The following is a 21,241-nucleotide window of genomic DNA, read 5'->3' as shown; positions in this document are numbered from 1 at the left end:
TGGCAAGCGACAAAATCTAGGTCGCCCATGTCCAAATTAACCACAGTGCGTTCTAACTGATATCTAGAGCTCTCCAAAGAACTCCTCATACTGCAATCAACGTGACGTTAAACATTCAGCCATTGGATCTATTGGTTCAGTTTCAAGCAGGAAGAAGTGCGCTGAGACTACGGGAACCGTTTTGGTCATGAACAATTTCTGGACATACCTAAAACTTGCAATATCTCAGGTGAAGGTGATACAATTAGTGATCACAGATTATCTACCTCTTTCGACTTCATTGTAATGGTAAGAGAACTTTGTAATAGCATAACAGAACCAGTGACTATATATGTCGATAGTCAGGCTGCCCTCACATCTATCAACTTGAAATACGCGAATTCATTAAGCTTTGTTGGGACCCAAAACATAGTAATAAAGTAGGTAATGAAATGGCTGACTAAGTAGTTGGAGGTTATTTCAGTCGATAGATCTACATATCGACAAGGCTGTCAAACCACTAATAAGCTATTAAATTCCCCGTTTCTAAAAGGTTCTCACCGAAGAAGATGGCACTTGGAAACCAGTTGCAAGCTATCTAAGATGATTTAGCAAGAAATCTCGAGCAGAAGAGCCTTCTACCTTCTATCAATTAGTAGGGCTGATCTAAGAATCACGGAGGGCATATTGATTGACCACTGCAGTATCAAATATCTGACCTCACGATGGGATAACAGTGATTATGAATACTGCAGACTATGTGAGCGCGAATGACGTAGGATCTAATCCGAGCCGGGATCATGTTGAACATATTTTTATTTGTTCGAAAGTTTTACAAATGTGTTGTACATAAGAACGCTAAGAGACCGGTAACACGTTCCGTTGGGTTGCTGGCACGTAAATTGTAATACCAGCCAGACTTTCTTTCAAGTTAAGCTTTTCATGACCTTCATATTACAAGATTTTTTCTATCCCTTCATTCTATCTCGATTTATATCTTCCTATCATATGATAACCGACTGAAGCAGCTGCCGAACCCTGTAACCTAACATTATCTAATTTTAAAGCATTAACTAATCGGCCCATTTTATTTTAGAATTTCTTTCACAAAATTCTTATATTGGCGAAATCCGCAAAACATGAGTGAAGTATAGGGGTTATTTCACAAAATTGATTCAATTGAAGGTAGAAGGGCAATATTGCTCAATCCCAAATTGTAAAAGTACTTTTTTGCAAATGAATTTGGAATAATACCAAATCTCCTGTGATTGTATCTTGATGCATTTTAAACATGTAATTTAATTGTTCCATGTACCTGTATTGTATATTTCCTGAGAGAAGTTAATATATCAACAAAGAATCGTAAAATGGGTGAACCCTCTACTGAATCCAAGGATGACAGCAAATTGGAGTCGTACAGGCCAATTTCGTTTGGTGACCAGTTGCGAAGATTCTTGGGGCTTTACCCCAGCATTAGAGAAAATATCCAGACAGATTCCGCCAGCAGCATTGCACACCATACACACATATAAGAACAGATTTAACTTATTTGATACAGTTGTATAATCAACTATAGGTGTGGACGCCAGTGGTACGTGTAATTCCGGAACAAGAAGTAGAGTGAAACTGGGTGTTTCCTAAGGTGGGGGCATATAGAATTTGGAATGAGGGTAGAGTGTATGATAAATGTGCCAAAGGATTTCTGGAAATTCGCTCTATATATGTACGAAAAGTACTAAAATATACTACCATTTCGTATTCTGTTGACTGTCAAGATCTTAAAACTTGAAATTTGGTATGGAAATCAAGGTTGAAGAGTAGAGTCGACGTAAGGAGCTGGCTTTGGGAGTGTGTACTCATGTATACGAAAAGTACTAAACGGTGCTGGACGGAGCGGGACTCCTGAAATTAGAAATTAACATTATTCGCGGAGTGTAAGATTGGCAGTCGAAAATTGTACCCATGTGCACGATAAGTACTAAATGGTACTAAATTTGATGCAATTTCGATTTGGGTAAACCAATAGAGTTGGAATTTAGAAATAAGATTGCTATTGCATTCTAGGACTGAGGTATGTACGTACTCATGTGTAATAAATTGTACTAAATTTTGGGAGAACCAATAGAGTTGGAATCTTGAAATTTGGAAATAAGTTTAATATAGCATTGTGCGACTGAGGTTTCTAGGTAGTTTTGGAAATTTGTACTTATATGTACAAAGTTTAATACAATTTGGATTTAGGAGAGCCGAAATTGGAATTAAGATTACTGTTGGAGTGTAGAATTGGGTTATGTAGGAAGTTTTGGAAATTCATACTTATCTGTACTATATGGTACTAAATATGGTACAATTTGTATTTAGGCGAAACAATAAGGATGGAATTCTAAGTTTGGAATTGGGATTATTGTGGAAGTGTAGGACTGAGTCATATAGGAAGCTCTGGAAATTCGTACTTATATGGGGATAGGGATGGAATCCAGAAATTGGGTTTACTGTGGGAGTGTAGAATTGTGGTGTGTAGGAAGTTTTCGAAATTCGTGTGTATTGAATTTTATTATTATTTCGTTTAATGTGTATTGAATTGTACTAAATTTGGAACAATTTGGATTTGGTAAACCAAATCCTGATATTGGGAAATACTATTTTTATGGTATTGATTGTATGTAGAAATGTGTACTAACTAATACCAATATTTGTAAAAAAAAAAACGTAATTGTGGCGAACCGATAGAGCTGGAATTCTGAAATTTGGAAACAGGATTTCTATGGAATTGTTTGAATCAGGTATGGAAGTAGTTTTGGAAATTTTGAGTCTAGGATTGGGGCATGTTAAATTTGAAAATTCTATTACTTATCAATATTAATAAGAGAGTAAAGTAATAGACTGACTGATTTAATGATTAATCAACGCCCAGACGAAACGGCTCTTGGACCAAACGTGTCAGATAAGGCTGAATTTTTGGAAATTCATACTAGAACGGTATTAAAAGGTACGGTTAGAGCTAAAAACTTGGATTTTGGAATGGGAATCAAGGTTGAAAAGTAACGTCGACGTATAGAGGTAGTTTATGAAAATGTACTAAATTACCACAATTCGAATTTGGAGACCCGGTTGCAGTTGGAATCCTGAAATTTGAAATTGATAACACTGGCCGAGAGTAGGATTGAGATAGTTTTCGAATATCAACGTAGTTTGTAGTTATGTGCACGATAAGTACTAAATTGCACTTAATTTGGTACTGAAATTGGGAAATAAGATTACTATTGCATTGTAGGCCTGAGGTTGGTACGTAGTTTTGAAAATTCGTACTTTTGTGTACTAAATTTAGTACAATTTGGATTTGGTTGAACCAATGAGCTGGTATTCTGAAATTTGGAAATAAAATTACTGTCGGAGTGCAATATTGGGATATGGGGGTTGTTTTAGAAATGTGTACTTATGTGCACGAAACGTATTGATTGAATCGTACTTCAATTTCAATTTGGCATTAGGATCGCTGTGTGTAGGTTTGAAATTTAGAGGTGGTTTTGATAATACATACTAAAAGGTACTAAATGGAAATACATACTAAAAAGTACGAAATTGTGCTAACTTTAGTATTTGGGGAAGGAATAGAGCTGGAAATCTGAAATTTGGAGGGGGTGTTTTTGATGTTATATAGGATAGGCAGACTAAAGAGTTTTTCAAAATTTGAACACTGCGTATAACCATACCATAAGTATTAAAATGCACATTTGGTACTATTTGAAATTATGTGAACTGATAGTGGTAAAAACTTTAAGAAATATACAAAGCTACAAAATCTATGAACCCATTTTTAGAAATTTATTAGACAAAAAAGTACCATTTTGAATGTACATATAAATTTATAATGAGCAAAACAATTATTTTCGATGTTCATTGAAATGATTAATTCAGTTTATAATATTCCAAATCCACTTATTTGCATTTGCTATAATTTTATAAATAGCACTTATTTTCTAGACTCACAGTTCTTTGTCGGAAATATGTTCTGGGAGGAAATGACTCTTTATCCATAGAACATTAGCTACCACTGAACTAATCTATACATTATATATCTCAATAAATAGTTAAATAAACTTACCGTGTTCCCAAGGATTCGCTGGTTCCAAATAACCAGTAACTAGTTCGTTGTCGCTTTTGGGAAATGATACTCGACGGGGAAGAGACACGGAGCCATCCGATGATTTTCGCACCATGTTTGGTGAGGCGGTAGCACTCACAGTACCGGATTTTATTGCGCTGCTATGGTATGGCACAGTGCTGTCGGCCGATTCTTTTTCAAGTTTTTCTTCGTTGAGCCGTTCTTGATGCTGCTTTTCACGCAATTGTACTCCAAAAGTTGGTTCGCTAGAGATGTGCGGCAAATGGGTAACCAAATTGGAACTTAGGCCCAACGGCAAGGGTGATGATACTGCCGCTGTCGTCGGTGGTGCTGATAATCCAGTTGAAATAATTGATGGCGTGGTTTGATACACGGGGTCATACTCACTTCGCTGTCGATGTCTTAATTTACTTATCCCACCCCCAGCGATGGCTGTGTGTTCTGTGACAGTTGTGGTACCTGGTTCCAGTTGCTTTCGTTCCTGTTCTCGGGTGTGTAGTTCGGTATCACCTGTTGGCATTGATGAATCAGAAGTTAACAACGCTGCCGATGACAACAAAATCGGGGATTGTTGTACTGCGGCGTTTTCATTTTGATTTGCATTTGAGGATTTATTAATAAATTCATGTTCGTTTTTAAGTTGATGTGCATTGTTTTTCTCATCGTTCTTATTGAAATGACCTGTTGGAGTTGTTGTTGTTGTCAATTTGCTTATTGTTGCTGTTTTATTTTCGCTTTCGATTGTATTTTCGTTAGTCTTTTTAACACTATTATCGTCGATTGTATTGCTGCTTGTTGGTGTTATTGTTGGTGGCTTTGCATTGCTGTTACTTTTATGTTCTTGTTCTAGTTGCTGTATTCCTTGTTTGCTTTCGCTTACATTCTCATTTGCGAAACTACTCATATTCACGTTTTCTCTTTAAATTAATATCTTTTCACACTGATCACTTCGTATAATTTCGCTTTGCTTTCATCAGTCTAAAATCTAAAAACGGAAGCAGAATTCAGATGGTTTAATTAGCACAACGAATGAAAATTGTTAGGACCGGCGAACTTTTTTGTTTTGTATTCTTAGCACTAAAGGTAGATAGGTAGGAGGTGCTAATCTATAATGTACACTACACCGCTTAGCGCATGCAGCACAGGCTATAATTGGTGTATGATCTGTCGCCAGACCTATTTTTAACTATTTGTTGTTATAAATGATGTCTTCTGTGATGTCTTTTTTACTTTAATTCGAAGGCATCGATTTAAAACCCGAAGTAGATCATCATATAGATAATGGATAGTAGAAAGAACAAAGCCAAGTTTGGCAGGGAAAAAAGAACCGATTTCAAGCATTTAGCAAAGAGTTATAAACACGTATACGTAGCATGTAAAGAATACAGTAAATTCCCGCACAAGGAAACGTAGTCATGTAAGGGAAGTAAAAAAATCGGACAAATCCTACAACATGACATCATACTAGGGACCTATCAGAGGTACTGTCTGCCAAAAAATAAATAAGAACCCAGAATCGAAAAAGCGTAGTTGGGGCATGGTGGCGTAATCTATTTACGGATATATTCAACCTAGTTTCAAAGAGTTATTTGAAGACTCCATTTCATGGAGATTTGGATGATTGATATAAATGAGAGGGAAATTATGTAGGAGTCCTACACATAAATCTGAAACGGTTTCAGGTAAATATGACAAGAGTAAGTATTTGTAGGCTTTACATGATATTTCGTACGAACAAATCTACATAGAGAGTATATTAGGATGCAGTCTCAAGGTGTAATGGCAATTCTATATATCCTTAATAAGATTTTTTGAAGCATCAAATACGATCGAAGTATGGACAATAAATTTATATTTTAAGCAGTAATAGAATTTGTTATATTATATTAAACTCGAGCTGATCCACGCCACATTGTGGTACATGGTAATATGTCATAACAAAGAATACAAGTAGATTTATGTTTTACACAAATTTTATGATATCAGGTATAGCCTTGAAATGACTATGACAGATTAGCTTTTATATTTTTCCCTATTTTTTATATAAATTATGCATCAGCCATACAACGTTTGACTAATTTGATTGTTCTTTTTAATCATATTTCGAGATCTGACCATAAAAGAGTCTGCCCAATTTGGGCTAGATCGAATCAGATAGAGCAAAACCTTAATTTTGTGAATATTAATGTCGGCTGGAAATAGTTATAATGTGATGATCTCCCTGACTCCCATCCACCAACATTAAACATAGGTACATACTGTTGTTGCAAAATAGTTAATCTTAATCCCATTGTTGTTGTTTTTTTAAAAACATTTTGATTTTCATTCAATTTTAATTTCTTCTACGCATCCAGAATAAAAACTTATTTACAACTGAAAATAGTTTCTTTCCAATGAAAGTTCTAATCACAGTGTGATGTTATGTCCGTATTTGGACTGAGTATATCTCTAAGTATTTTTTCTTTTGCAAGTCGAACCTTCTTGCAGCGGCCACAATGGTTGAGGAAATTGCAATTAAAAATGGATATTGTATCATTTCGCCCTATTGCGCTGACTGATGTCACAGTTTGTTCTTCGTTATATTGTTCAATTTTTTTATAACACTGCACATAAACGACTAGGTGGAGTTAAACTGCAGACTTGGTTTTTCGTTTTTCAATGTCGGCGAACAACTATTTGTTCAAATAGGTAGCTAGATATTTGTAAAAGATACAAATACATAGGTCGCCAGGTTTATTTTATTACATAGGAACTTTTCGAGCCAGCTGCGTTCGTTTGATAAGCTTGTTGAGATGATATATGACAGTTTTTGATGTAGTACCTGGAATCAGTAAGTATGTACATAATGAAGGTTCTACTATCCAATAAAATGATTCGCACCAGACCAATAGCACATACAACATCATGTGGTCGACTTGCGCATGGCAAAAGCAAAGCGAACGCAGTGCAAAAAAGAAAACAAACAAATTACTAGATAATTTGAAGATTGCAAGGGACCCCGCGCTTTGTTGCATATTCCGATGTCCACTTCAAAATAATTAAGCAGAAACAAAACAAATCATAGACCAATGCATTTCCTTTGCATTTAGGAATAGAAAATTGAGAGGGGGAAAAAGTCACCTTAGATGTTGTTGTCATTGTTGGTCCGGTGCTGGCGGAGGTTGTGTTTCAAACAGCTCGATTAGATTGGATGACTTTACTGTTTGTGGTCAGTAGTGTTTATTAGAATATTACTGTCGTTCGTTGTAATTGTGCGCGTTTTCTTCGTTTTTTCCCCCGATTGTTTGTCAGGCCTTCGTCTTGTCCAAATGTGCAAATTGAAATGTTAATTTTGTGCTGATGATGATTATTTACTTTTGTGTCGCACTTCGCATTGGAATTTGATAAAACAAAATTGGGAAAGAAAACTACAACTTCTCCTTTGTTTTGTTTTTCTTTTCTTCTTCCTTTGGGGTTTGCATGCTTTTCGATTCTTCTTCCAACGTTTAAACTTTAGAGAGAAATCACAACGTGCGCGCGTTTTCCAACAAGAACACACGTATGTTCAACACATGTATGTAGGTATATACTTATGTGTGTCTCGCCTTGTTTATTAGCTTCTTTTATTTTGGTTTGGATTGAATTCTGGAGATGGTGGTGTGTGTGTTTGTGTGTATACTGGGAACAAGGCTTTGTTTGTTTTGAAAAAAAAAATGTTTTTTCTTACTTCTCTTGTTGCAAGTACACTTATTTTTTTTACATTCACTATTTTTTATCTTTTTTTCAAACTTTAATTCGCTAATTTGTAGATTTCATTTTATAGCAATTCCAGGCACAGAATAAATTGATATACTCAAAGAACAGATCGAAAAATATTTCCTATTTTTTTCGATTTCATTTTATCACCTGAGTACCTCGTCGATTGAAAATTCAATCACACTCGAACAAATGACACACACATATATGTGTATATGGTTTTAAGAAAAGCACACGCACATATTTTTTTTATCAATATATTTATATGGCCCTTCAAATTAACTTAAACTGTGTTTTTGGTAGGATTGAAGTATATTTTATCACCTATCGCAACAAATATTTCTTCAGCAATACGATTTCGTTTCAATATTAACTACGTTTGATGTTTTGGCAGAACGCTATGTTCTATGGTTACACAATTTCCAAGACGATTTGTAAGGCAAATGCTTTTGGCAATTTTCTCATATCTTGCATAAAAACTTTACATTTTCTTTTGTGCTTTTTTATGAAAACAGCAGTTACAAACACGTTTATTTCTATTCTTTCGAAAATAATAAATATATTCAATCAGAAATGTGAACTGACTGCAAAATGTCGATTAGGGATACGTAAGTCGACATTGGCTTTTGATTGCTCGATTAATCGATTTGTGGTGTGGAATAATCGAATCGGCTTTTACCTATGGTTACAATCGGATTTCGATGTTTTCGACTTTTCATTTTTCTACGATAAAAATAATGATAAGGAAATACATGGTCTGTTCCATGCTACAATAAAAAGTTAAGCTACCAGCTGATTATAATTTTTTTCTAAGTGTGCCAGACTTTTGCCAATTTTGTGTATGTATTTATCGTTTTGAAAAAAAAAAAATAAAATATTTTCAAAATCAGTGATTGCTTACGAATTGTTTACGAACTTATGTTGAATTGTTCATAACGGCGTGATCATCTATGATGAGTCTGATCGGTTTGATTCTTCATATTTAAGTTAGTGATTTGATTAAAACACAAGTGTTCGAATCTGAGCGAAATCATGATTGTAATTTTACTAAGGATTTCATAACTAAAATATGCCCCATTAATAAAATTTGTACAAATTATATTTAATAAACGGACAATTTGTTAATTTTATTTGGCTTTTTGGTATGTTAGACTTCAGTGACTTATTTCTAAAAAAAAATAATATTTTTAATAAAGAAACACATTAGAGGTATTTAATTTAAATATTTTTTTATTTTACAATATTGGTCAAGATTTTTCGCTTACCTACACACTGTGTATTTTCTACTTGAAACAGTTTCGGTCACACTATCACAATATTCTTCCATTTCAAATATTATAAAAGTCAAAATAAACTGTCCTAATAGCATGTTTCCATTGGAAACCGAACAACGTTGTTCGCTCTCAGAATTAGGTACACGAATTAACCCGTTCATACGGCACGATTCGTAATTCATAGTAAAGAAATTCCTTTTTTTCAAAATTTTGTTTGTTGATTTTAATAGGAGTTTATACTAAAATACATGAAATTCTCACTAATATGGATAGAAGAAATGATTATTTTTCTCCCAAAGATTTATTAAAACATTAATTTTATAATTTTCATTCACGTTTCCAACTTTTTGTGTGAATGTTGACATTTTGAACATATTTTTGTATTTTTCTATTTTTAAATTCTGCTGGAGAGACACTTGTCAAACATTTTTTCTGTTGATACAAACATTTTGAAAATATTGCGTCTTTTGTTTCCTGTTTTCTGTGGCAATTTCAACCCGTGGACAAAATGCGTACCTCGGATGAGAGAGAAAACAAAATTTACTTTCGTTTGAATGTACATACGCTATTCTACATTGTAGTTTTCATTCATAAATTTCAGTCTTCCCAAAATTTTTCAAAATTTCATTAAATTTTTCTATTTTCAATTTTTAAATGTCATAATTAATTTTTTCGATAAATGCTCTCATTTGTTAGGGATGGGACATATTTTTTCGTTGTTCTGAGAGTGATTTGATTTGAACAATGTACAAATATGAGTGTTCGCTCAGGAAATTTTGTGTGAAGAATTAAGTAGTTTTTTCATAGTTAAGGGTCAAACAACGAATAGAGAGCGAATCAAGTGCAGTGGAAACGCCACATAACTTGATTGAATGGTTAAATAAACAATGATGCTGAGCGAACTCGATTGAAGGAAAGAAATCACTGTTGTGATTGCTCACTTCAATTCACATGTTCGATCAACTCATGTTGCTGAACACATCAAACGCTCTCGAACACTCATGTTTGATTGTGAGTGAAGTGATTGAAACTGAGCGTTCGATTCGATCCGATGCGAAAATGACCATTTCATTCAGATTATACCAAACGACTGCATCAACAAAAATCATGTAAGGAACAGAGTATGATTGAATTTTTCATACTCTTTGCAGGCCTCTAATGTGTACCACAACTGCAAGAAAGTAAAAGGTTTTACTATGACAGCCGATGTTCACTTTATGATGTCAAAAAAAGCCACTAGTTTTGCCATTTTCTTCGATATCATAAAGGGAAAATCGGTAATCGTAGTAAAAACTTTTACATTCTTACCGTTCTGGAACATACCAAAACGTATATATTCTTGCAGGAACCCATGGTACAATAAGGAGGTAGAAAAGCTTCGTAAAACTACAGAAATATAGCCCTACGGCTATGCCCGCTTCCTGTCAGAAAGACAGAGAAATTACTGAAATGCCTTGATTTTCTCTCAAAAATATGATCCAAACTGTTCAATTTTTCAATTTCATAGTCAAATTGGTAGCCTAGAGAGGTAGAAGTAGTGGTAAACTAATACTTATATACTCAAGACCCGGACCCACCACAGAAATATACGTGCGATATCATCCTTGGATGTGACGCAAACGTCCATCACTTCAACTGGGCAGCGACTCGATTGTCAAAGGTAGGTCAAAATTCAATTTTATTCTCAACAATAATCTTAGAATATGCAATAAGGGTAGCACTCCCATATTTCAAAATAGTGTAAGAGGGTAAGTCATTGACATCACCCTATCCAATATGGATAACTCTACTTTTAGCAATTGGAGGGTATCGAAAAAGTGTTCTTTCTCAGGCCACAAGATGATATACTTCCAGGTGGCTAAATGCGTTACCGGAAAAAAATCTTAAAGGAAACCTTCTTGTCCAATAGCCTTCTCTGGGAGGAAATCCTAGCCAGGTGGACTGAAGACCTTGCAATTCTTAGGAAAACAACAAGAAGGTCTTACAGCAGGTCTGGCAAAACAGAACTTAGCACTGATTGGAGCGCCAATAAAGCAGACTTAAAAAGTACAAAAATGAGTTAAAAAAAGCCAAGCGAGGTAGATAATGGCGCCAGATTTCATAAAATACTGTATAAGAATCCCAACCCAACAACAGTATACAACGAGATGATGGTACATGGACTATCTCTCGTCTAAAGATTTCTACCTCTAAACTGGCACCCACTTCTCCACTTACAAAATGCATCTGAGTCAATGTTGGCTGTCCTGCAGGAGATGTTTAAGGCTTGTCATATGTTGTGTTTTGTACCCAGTCTGTGGAAAGAAGTAACGTCGACATATATTCCCAAAGCTGGGAAACCTACTCACACATTAGCCTATCTTTCTTCCAATGACGACCTTAAGCTGGCTTAAGTCATCGGCTGACTTCTTCGAAAGTGAACAAATGAGCCTAGGGCCAAAATCGAACTAAGTAACCTAAAACTTTTTGAGTTTTGCCTTATTAAGGCGAAAATCATATGTTTTATGTTTTATGTGTTTGATTTCTCTTTCGAGACGATCTTAATGATCTGAAACTTGCAGTGAAAAGGAAAGCCAGATAGACACTATCACACACTCACCACTATGTGACGCGTTTCGCCGTTGGTTACGCGGGTCATCAGGCATATTTGGTGTGGATGATGGCTTACAAGGGCCGTTCTCTGGAAAGTAGTATATATTTCGAACTTATTGCAAATTAGCATATGCGAATTATACACTAGAAACTCTCCAGGTTCGACTCTAGTTCTATTGGCAGATCTTTTTTCACAGCAAAGTTTTTGTTTTTTGTAGTGATGGATTTTTTGTCCACAACAACCACATTGCTTCCAATGAATACACTTGTTTTAGTGCTACTTTAGGAAGACGGGTTAATGGCTCTGAACGTAGAGACGGCAACTTCTAGTTGGCTGCACACCGAGGTCCGCGCCATTAACCCGTCTTCCTAAAGTAGCACTAAAACAAGTGTATGCATTGGAAGCAATGTAGTTGTTGTGGACAAAAAACCCATCACTACAAAAAACAAAAACTTTGCTGTGAAAAAAGATCTGCCAATAGTACTAGAGTCGAACCTGGAGAGTTTCTAGTGTATAATTCGCATATGCTAATTTGCAATAAGTTCGAAATATATACTACTTTCCAGAGAACGGCCCTTGTAAGCCATCATCCACACCAATTTGCAATAAGTTCGAAATATATACTACTTTCCAGAGAACGGCCCTTGTAAGCCATCATCCACACCAAATATGCCTGATGAGCCGCATAGTGGTGAGTGTGTGATAGTGTCTATCTGGCTTTCCTTTTCACTGCAAATTTCAGATCAATAAGCTCGTCTCGAAAGAGAAATCAAACACATAAATCATAAAACATATGATCTTCGCTTTAATAAGGCAAAACTAAAAAATTCAGCCGAGCCCAGCTGTGGGATTTGAACCGCGGACCTCGGTGTGCAGCCAACTAGAAGTTGCCGTCTCTACGTACAGAGCCATTAACCCGTCTTCCTAAAGTAGCACTAAAACAAGTGTATGCATTGGAAGCAATGTAGTTGTTGTGGACAAAAAATCCATCACTACAAAAAACAAAAACTTTGCTGTGAAAAAAGATCTGCCAATAGAACTAGAGTCGAACCTGGAGAGTTTCTAGTGTATAATTCGCATATGCTAATTTGCAATAAGTTCGAAATATATACTACTTTCCAGAGAACGGCCCTTGTAAGACATCATCCACACCAAATATGCCTGATGAGCCGCTTAACCAACGGCGAAACGCGTCGCATAGTGGTGAGTGTGTGATAGTGTCTATCTGGCTTTCCTTTTCACTGCAAATTTCAGATCATTAAGCTCGTCTAAAACTTTTTTGTTCATCTTCGAAGAAGCCAGCCAATAGCCAGCTTTATGTATTTCCACCCTTAAAAAGTTTGCTGGACCTGGATATTCGTTCAAATTTAAATGTTAATGTAAATAAGCATCTTGCATGGTGGTCAATTGAGACAACACTTCTCGCAAAGGTATTCTCGAAAGAGAAAATGAGCATATCGACCCCGCGGACCCCAGTTTGGACAGATCGACAGTAACTTAAATCCTCCGTCTTTATGGGCACTAGAGCAATGTTTATTTTAAAAAAATTTTGGCAGGCTAATGCCATTGGTACAATGGTAAAGTAACCTCATTTCAAATATACTCCCAGCTCTGCATTTTCTGTTAATTACCTTGTGAAATTTCACTTTTTAATTCCCATCTCTGATTTTGTGTGTATACAATGGATTTATGAATATTGATTTCGACAATGAGATTTTGTCAAAGTTAAAAATTCTAAACTTATGATTGTATGACTTTACCATCTTAGTTCTACCATGGCTGCCCCTGTGCCCGTTCTGTTAAAACTTAAGAAACAAATCCTAGTTGAATTTGTCCGGCTTTATGCAGGTCTGGCTCTGAATGCAATTTCTCACAAGGACACTGCGTCAACCCGCCGCATGGCATCCCTGCTTGCAAAGACAGCCAAGGGACAACATAACGTAACTACACATCGAACTGAGACAACGATTTTAAGTTGGGACCCACTAAAAATAACAAGATAAATACAAAAGATTGAACAAAGGTCAATATGGCGGTTTTTAGTCTTTTTAAACCTAGTGCGACAGTTAAAAAACGGCAATGATTGCGGCGAATACCTTTTGGCACTGCAAATTAATGCAGATGGTGAAATGCATGTTAGAATTAAGAAGGTAAAGTCACGCAATCATATATTTACAATTTTTTCAAAGTTATTCATCTGACAACATCTCGTTGTTAAAATTAATATTTATAAATCTATTGTATACACAGAAATCAGAAATGGGAACTTGTTTTCTTTCAGTGAAATTTGACAAGTTAAATTACAGAATATGCGGAGACTTTACCTTCTTAATTTTACCATGGCGATATGATTGATGATCGGTCACTTGAAAATATAGGAGTACAAGCTTTTTAGTGAAGGAAAAAATATTCACAAGACCACACGCGACGAACTAAAGGTGAGAATACATAAAACGCTTTTTTGACTGGCTTAAGTTATCGGCCGGCTTTTTCGTAGAGAAACAAAGGAGTTTTACGTTACTTAGTTCGATTTTGGTCCTACCCTCATTTGTTCGAAGAAGCCAGCGAAGCATTTTATGTCTCTAATCTTAAGGATTTTACATATGTAGAACTGCAATAATGTAAAAAGTTTTTAACACGATAACCGATTTTCGTTATGTTACCGAAAAAATGAAAAAATAGTACATTCTTTCTCTTTTCATCTCAAAAATATAATTATATCAAAACGGTTGATTGTTTGCTGTGTGAAAATATATAAAATTAACTCATCATCGTCGTAAAAAAGTATCCACAAAGTCTTATAATTTTTTAACAAAATGCAATATAATCACAATATAAATCATGGCAAAACAGCAAAGGAAAAATCATTTGCTAAATTTAATATGGCTACACTTTCCTTACAAACTCGACCTTTTCACTTCTTAAATAATTCATATCTAACATATTTTCGTATGCAGAGTGGCAGTTTTACCAAAAATAATAAATAATCTTTTATTTTTGGCATTCCTTTTCACATAAAAATATATATGTACCATATCCTAGGAGTACTACCTTTATTTATCTGTTCTTGGACTTAACATATAAAGATAAAAATTTCAACCTTGACAATTCAACTTTGACAATGAAGGAACGTTTGTAATTGTACCATGAATATAACCAAAGGAAATAAAAAAAAACATATGCAAGTGTGTGATAGCAAGAATTTTGAGCCATACGCACGGAAATAAAAGTAACAGCATGTATGTAAAACACTTAAGGTGAGAATACATAAGACTCTTTTTTTTTGACTGGTTTAAGTCATCGGCTGGCTTTTTCGGAAAAGAACAAAGGAGCATAGGGCCAAAATCGAACTAAGTCAACTTAAAACTAATTTGTTCCTTTACGAAGAAGCCAGCCGATGACTTAAGCCGTTCAAAAAAGCGTTCTAGGTATTCTCACATTTATCGTCTGATGGCAGCTAAACTAGTTAGAAAATTGCATTACAATAGTTGTTCCAGAACGGCACTTTATGATTATTTATTTATCATGTTTCTGTTGTAATGTTGTAATGTTGACAGTTATCACAGTTTCCTCTATTCTCTCTTTTGACATTTCCGAATAGGGCTTTTGATAATTGCAATGCCATTATTCGGGATTATTTGTCTTTGGCAGTCAAAAGGACAAGTCGAAAAACTGCGAAATAAAAGCGCGCTACTGTGTTTTAAACAAAATTGTTTTCTTTTGCGTTAACCGCAAGGCTCCTTCTTTGACATCAATCCAGAACAAATTCTTTATTTCGTATTTTGTTTGGTTTGTGACGCAAAAAATTGTGGACTTTGCTGTGTGTGGAAAAAATATAAAGCAAGTTTGAGGTTGGAAAGATGGCACCACCTGTTCGCCGGAGCCCACCAACACTGAGAAGCACATACAGCGCAGACACTATTACATCAGATCAGCCTGATCATGAAGCCCAAGTGGATGTAAGTAGTGAAGTCTATGGAAACACACAAGCAACGCCAAGAACGGAGACAAATAACCAAACTATGTCATCTGCCGTACATAGTGGAACAAAAAAGCCTGCATCTAACAACAATGCATCTAACAAGTGATAATAATGCCATCACAGAAACGCCAAAGGTGAACGTTTCAAGCCAAAAGAAGACAGTTTCCAAGCCAGGTAATGCCATGAAAGCTACAGAGCCAGGCGCAAGTAGCCAACAGAAGGAAGTGGATAATTTAGCTGACATCAAAAAGCAAATGGCATATCTAAAACGACAACTTTTGGAAACAAAATCTCAACAAGCCGAGAGTCAACGCCAATGCCAGCAGTTGGAGGTTATGTCCCAAAAGCCATCAGGATAAACGGTAAGTGACCATAACCTAAATGCTATCAACGTGTCCGCCATTGATTTAGCAAACACAACAACAACTATGCCACCAATTAGGCAAGCCGCACATACATCGACATTAACAGTCGCCATTACAACGCAACCGCCACCCGCTGCCAATGTCAACGTCGAACAAACTCCGACGCAAGCTGCAACAGATAATTTCTGCGCTTCTTTGCCGCCAGCAATAAATACAAATTTATCGCCATGTTCTACAAATATTAACCTCAGCCAACAACAGTATAGAAATGTGTATGGTACACAAAATGGAGTCCGTGAGGTCATGGCTCATCGGAAAATTATTGATCTGCCTGAATTCAGCGGTGAGCCTGAGGACTGGCCATTATTCTACACAGCTTTTAGCCAGTCAACAGCCGTGTATGCCTATACAGATTTTGAAAATAATCAACGCCTACAAAAATGCCTAAAGGGTGAAGCCAAGGAAATTGTGAAAGCCTTACTCATTCATCCTGAAAACGTAAGAGAGGTAATTGATCAATTGAAATTTCGATTTGGGAGATCAGAGCAGCTCATATATTGCCAGTTGAAACAAGCCAAAGAGTTGCCACATATTTCGGAGAACAATTTAACTAAATTAGTGCAATTTTCAACAAAAGTGAGGAATTTAGCAGTTTTCCTGAAATCAGTTGATGCACGACAACATATCGCCAACCCTACCTTACTGGAGGAGTTGGTATCGAAGCTCCCCATGAGCAAGAAATTGGTGTGGGCCAGGGTTGCAACTACTATTCAACCATATCCGGCCATAATTAATTTTAGCGATTGGCTTTCTGAAATGGCCAATTTAATTTGCATAGTTCAAGATGTGGACAATAAAGAACCGAAGCGCCGTGTTCTACTCCATTCTACATCACAACAAATACAGTGCATTCTTTGTAAAGGTCAACATAAAATCTATGATTGTCGTCGTTTCTTAAATCTCAGCTTGCAAGACAGATGGAAACAAATTAAACAAATACGTGCCTGCTTTTCTTGTTTAAATATTGGACATATAACCAGTGATTGTCGCCGTAGTCGATTATGCCCTATAGAAGGTTGCCAACGTAAGCATAATAAACTTCTACATGAGGGTGCCCCCTGCGTACCAGCTGTTAATCCGTCGAATCCTGAGCCAGAATATCAGCAAAATGTCCTCAGCTGTTCTTCTAAAGTTAATAAAAAACTAATTTTTCGTGTATTGCCAGTCACACTATTTGGAAACAATTGTCGTATGGATGTATATGCTCTCTTTGATGATGGATCATCTATAAGCATGATGGACAAGGACATTGCTGAAAGAATAGGAGTGCGAGGAAAAAGTTGCTTTTTAAATATTCAGTGGTTCGGAGGGAGGTCTGCTAGGGAACCTGTGACGTCATTCAATGTGAAGGTGAGTGGAGTGAACAAAAGAAGTTGCCACCTGATGAAAAATGTTTATGCAGTATCAAATTTAAATCTTCCAATGCAAAGTTTGACACAAAAAGAGATTGATGCAGCATTTAAATCAAATCCAAATCCGCCAGTGAAGCCATATTCGAATATCGTGCCAAAATTATTAATCGGTTTGGATAATGCCTTTTTAGGGTTGCCAACATTTACTAATTTTAAAGATTTATCGGCCCATTTGCTTGCAGCACTGAATTGGGTTGGGTTGTTTTTGGACCCTGTAAATCGATATAGCCATCTAAATCGTCGTGCCTTTTCGTAAATGTGGAAGCAGATCAACATGTCCATAAAATTGTGGAAGATTACTTTAACATTGAAAACATGGGTGTTCGAGCAGCCCCTTTAATAGAATCTGAAGATGATACAAAGGCAAAAGAAATTCTTTCCGAGTCAACAAAAAGAGTTGGAAATAGATTTCAAACCGGATTATTAAGGAAAAATGAGAATGTGGAGTTGCCAGATAGTTACATTATGGCACTTAGGCAACTAGAAGGAGTCGAAAAGATATTGAAAAGGGACTCAAATTTGTATGCTGCTTATACAGAAGTTATAAATGGATATATAGCCAAGGGATACATAAGAGAAGTCCCACCCGAAAATATCGACCTGATATCAAACAGAAAATGGTACTTGCCACATTTTGGAGTTATTAACCAGAACAAAGAAAACAAAAAGCTTAGATTAGTTTTTGATGCTGCCGCCAAGGTAAATGGGACTTCATTAAACGACAATCTATTAAAAGGTCCCCAATATATTTCATCATTGCCTACAATACTTTATAATTTTCGACATGGGAATATTGCAGTGTGTGCTGATATTAAAGAAATATTCCATCAAGTGATAATGCAGCCAAGTGACAGAATATCTCAAAGACTTTTGTGGAGAAATTGTAACCCTGACGTGCCGCCTGTTGAATATGAGATGACAGTCATGACTTTTGGAGCCGCCTGTTCACCATGTTCAGCCATATATGTTATGAAGATTAATGCTAAAGAACATACTGACTGCCACCCCAGATCAATAGAATCGATTTGTGAACATCACTACATGGATGATTTTGTAGATAGTTTCGATTCAGTGGATGAAGCTATAGAAATATCAAAGCAAGTTACAAAAATCCATAAAAATGGTGGATTCGAGCTTAGAGGATTTCTTTCAAATTCAAATGAAGTCATGCTGGCACTTGATGGTTTGTCGTCGTCTAAAGCTATTGCCCCCACTGAATCGGGAGAAAAGGTACTAGGTCTGTATTGGGACCCAGGGTCAGATACATTTATGTTTAACCTGAAATTTAGCAAAGTCGATCCTGACATTATTTCTGGACAGAAAATACCAAATAAACGTCAAGTATTGAGCATTATTATGTCAATGTTTGATCCTCTTGGATTTTTGAGCAATTTTATGATCGGAGGAAAGTTAATTCTACGTAATATTTGGAGAACTGACTGTGGATGGGATGAAGAGATTCCAAAGAACATCGAAACAGTGTGGCAAAATTGGAGAAAGAAACTTTTAAACATTAAAGAATTTCGTCTGCATCGATTTTACTTCCTCTATGGGAAGCCAAAAAGTTGGAGTTGCATATTTTTGTCGATGCTAGTGAAGAAGCATTTGCAGCTGTAGCTTATTGGAGATTTATTACTTCTGAAAATGAAATTGAAGTTAGTTTTATATGTTCTAAAACTAAATGTTCACCCTTGGGTGGAATTACAGGCCGCCGTATTAGGAACGAGATTAAAACAAAATATACTTGCCGATCACAAATTGGTACCAGAACAGATAACCCTGTGGAGTGATTCAAAGACTGTTTTAAAATGGATTTCAAGCAGTCATAGAAATTATAAGCCCTATGTTGCCCATAGGATAGCGGAAGTTTTGGAATCTACAAAAACCTGGTAAACATTACCATCGTTCTCCACTCATAAACAAACGTTGTTTTTATAAAAACAACAATAATGGGATTTTGCCTGACGATTTTGCAACAACAAATCTACAAAAATTAATAATTGGAAGTGGGTACTAACAAAAGACAACGTAGCCGACGATGCCACAAGATATTATAATCATATTGATTTTTCGATTTCGTCAAGATCGTTAAGATGGACCATCGTTTCTGAAAAGTTCGGAAGAAGAATGGCCAAATTATGGCCCGATTTATCATCATCCTGATGAAGGTGATGAAGAAGAAATTCGACCTAAGGTGTCTCTTTTAATTTTTAAAAATAGTTTTTTTTTAATTTTGAGAGATTTTCATCGTATCTACGTTTAAAAAGAATGGTAGGACAAATAATTCGTTTTACTGATATTTGCCGCAAAAAAAGTCGGCGCTCGAGATTTACCCGATTTAAATGCATATTATTTAAATGAAGCTGATGCAGTATTATGCCGTCAAGTTCAAAGAGAATCATTTGCTGAAGACATCAGAAATATTAAAAGGGGACAGCCAGTCTCAAAAGAAAATAAATTGAAAAATTTAACTCCTTATATCGACGAAAATGGATTATTGAGAGTTTATGGGAGAATCGATGCAGCCAGCTTTCTTCCATATAGTATGAAACGACCGATTATATTGCCCAAGAATCACTATTTTACCAAACTTGTTGTGATTTATCATCATTGCCAGATGAAGCATCAAAATCATGAAGCCGTTATATGTGAGATAAGGAAAAAATTTTGGATTCCACAAATGCGACAAGTTTTAAGGAAAATTGTAGCTAGTTGTTTTACTTGCCGAAAAAAACAACGCCAAGCCTGTGCCGCCGATTATGGGTTCACTGCCCATTGATCGATTGGAGCCCTACATCAGATCTTTCAAGTATACTGGCCTTGATTATTTCGGGCCTATAAATGTCACGATTGGAAGAAGAACTGAAAAGAGATGGATAGCTTTATTTACTTGCCTGACAATCCGCGCTATACATTTAGAAATACCTCATGATTTGTCGACGGATTCCTGTATAATTGCAATTAGAATCTTTATAAATCGTCGCGGTGTTCCTGTAAGAATCAGATCCGACAATGGGACGAACTTCATTGGAGCCAACGAAGAGTTCAAACGATTTGATGACGTTTTTGAGGCTGAAAGGATTCAACATGAATTAAGTGAAAAAGGCATTGAGTGGATATTTAATTGCCCAGCAAACCCTTCGGAAGGCGGTGTATGGGAAAGGTTGGTACGAAGTGTTAAAAGAGTTTTACGACTAACCATGAAGGACACCTGTCCAAAGGAACATGTTTTGCATTCCTTAATAATTGAAGCAGAAAATATAATAAACTCTAGGCCATTGACTCATGTGCCCATAAGCCCTCATGAGGAGGAGCCTCTAACTCCAAACCATTTTTTGCTTGGAACAGACAACATTCCTCAGACACCTGCAGCCAATGTTCCAGATGAACAAATCTTCCGCCTGAAAAAGCAGTGGCGAGTTGTTAGGAGTTTGCGAGACAGATTCTGGAAGCGATGGGTTGTTGAATATTTGCCAACATTAACCAGGCGAGTAAAGTGGTGTGAACGAACGAAGCCAATAGAAGTAGGAGATGTTGTGTTTGTTTGGGATCCCAATCTTCCACGTAATCAATGGCGGCGAGGTATGGTCACTCATCTACATACTGGGACAGATGGTGTTGTTCGTCGAGCTGATGTGAAAACCTCCACAGGAGTTCTCCAACGAGCAGTTTCAAAGTTAGCCGTCCTGGACTTGGAAGATGGTGAAGCTGACCG

The 21,241-nt window shown here is 36.2% G+C and overlaps 1 protein-coding gene across 4 annotated transcripts in view; it reads right to left on the bottom strand.

Annotated features, from left to right (window-relative positions):
• Window positions 1-8,457, bottom strand: part of LOC101891993 (serine-rich adhesin for platelets) — a 42,036-nt gene extending 33,579 nt beyond the window's left edge. Inside the window, exons 1-2 of one of the 4 annotated variants that reach the window (XM_005184171.4) lie at window positions 7,991-8,457; window positions 4,085-5,090 (exon numbers count right to left, since the gene is read on the bottom strand). In XM_005184171.4, the coding sequence (XP_005184228.2) occupies window positions 4,085-5,009 (925 nt within the window). In that variant the 5' untranslated portion in view covers window positions 5,010-5,090; window positions 7,991-8,457. Of the gene's footprint in view, window positions 1-4,084; window positions 5,091-7,811; window positions 7,966-7,990 lie in introns of those variants that run through there. The other 3 variants (XM_005184170.4, XM_005184173.4, XM_005184169.4) reach the window with 3 other exon arrangements.
• Window positions 8,458-21,241: the final 12,784 nt, after the last annotated feature.

Source organism: Musca domestica, unplaced genomic scaffold (assembly GCF_030504385.1).
Source record: "Musca domestica strain aabys unplaced genomic scaffold, Musca_domestica.polishedcontigs.V.1.1 5, whole genome shotgun sequence".
NCBI lineage: Eukaryota > Metazoa > Arthropoda > Insecta > Diptera > Muscidae > Musca > Musca domestica.
The sequence above is the reverse complement of the archived record's forward strand: the minus strand, read 5'-3'. Positions and strand labels throughout refer to the sequence as shown.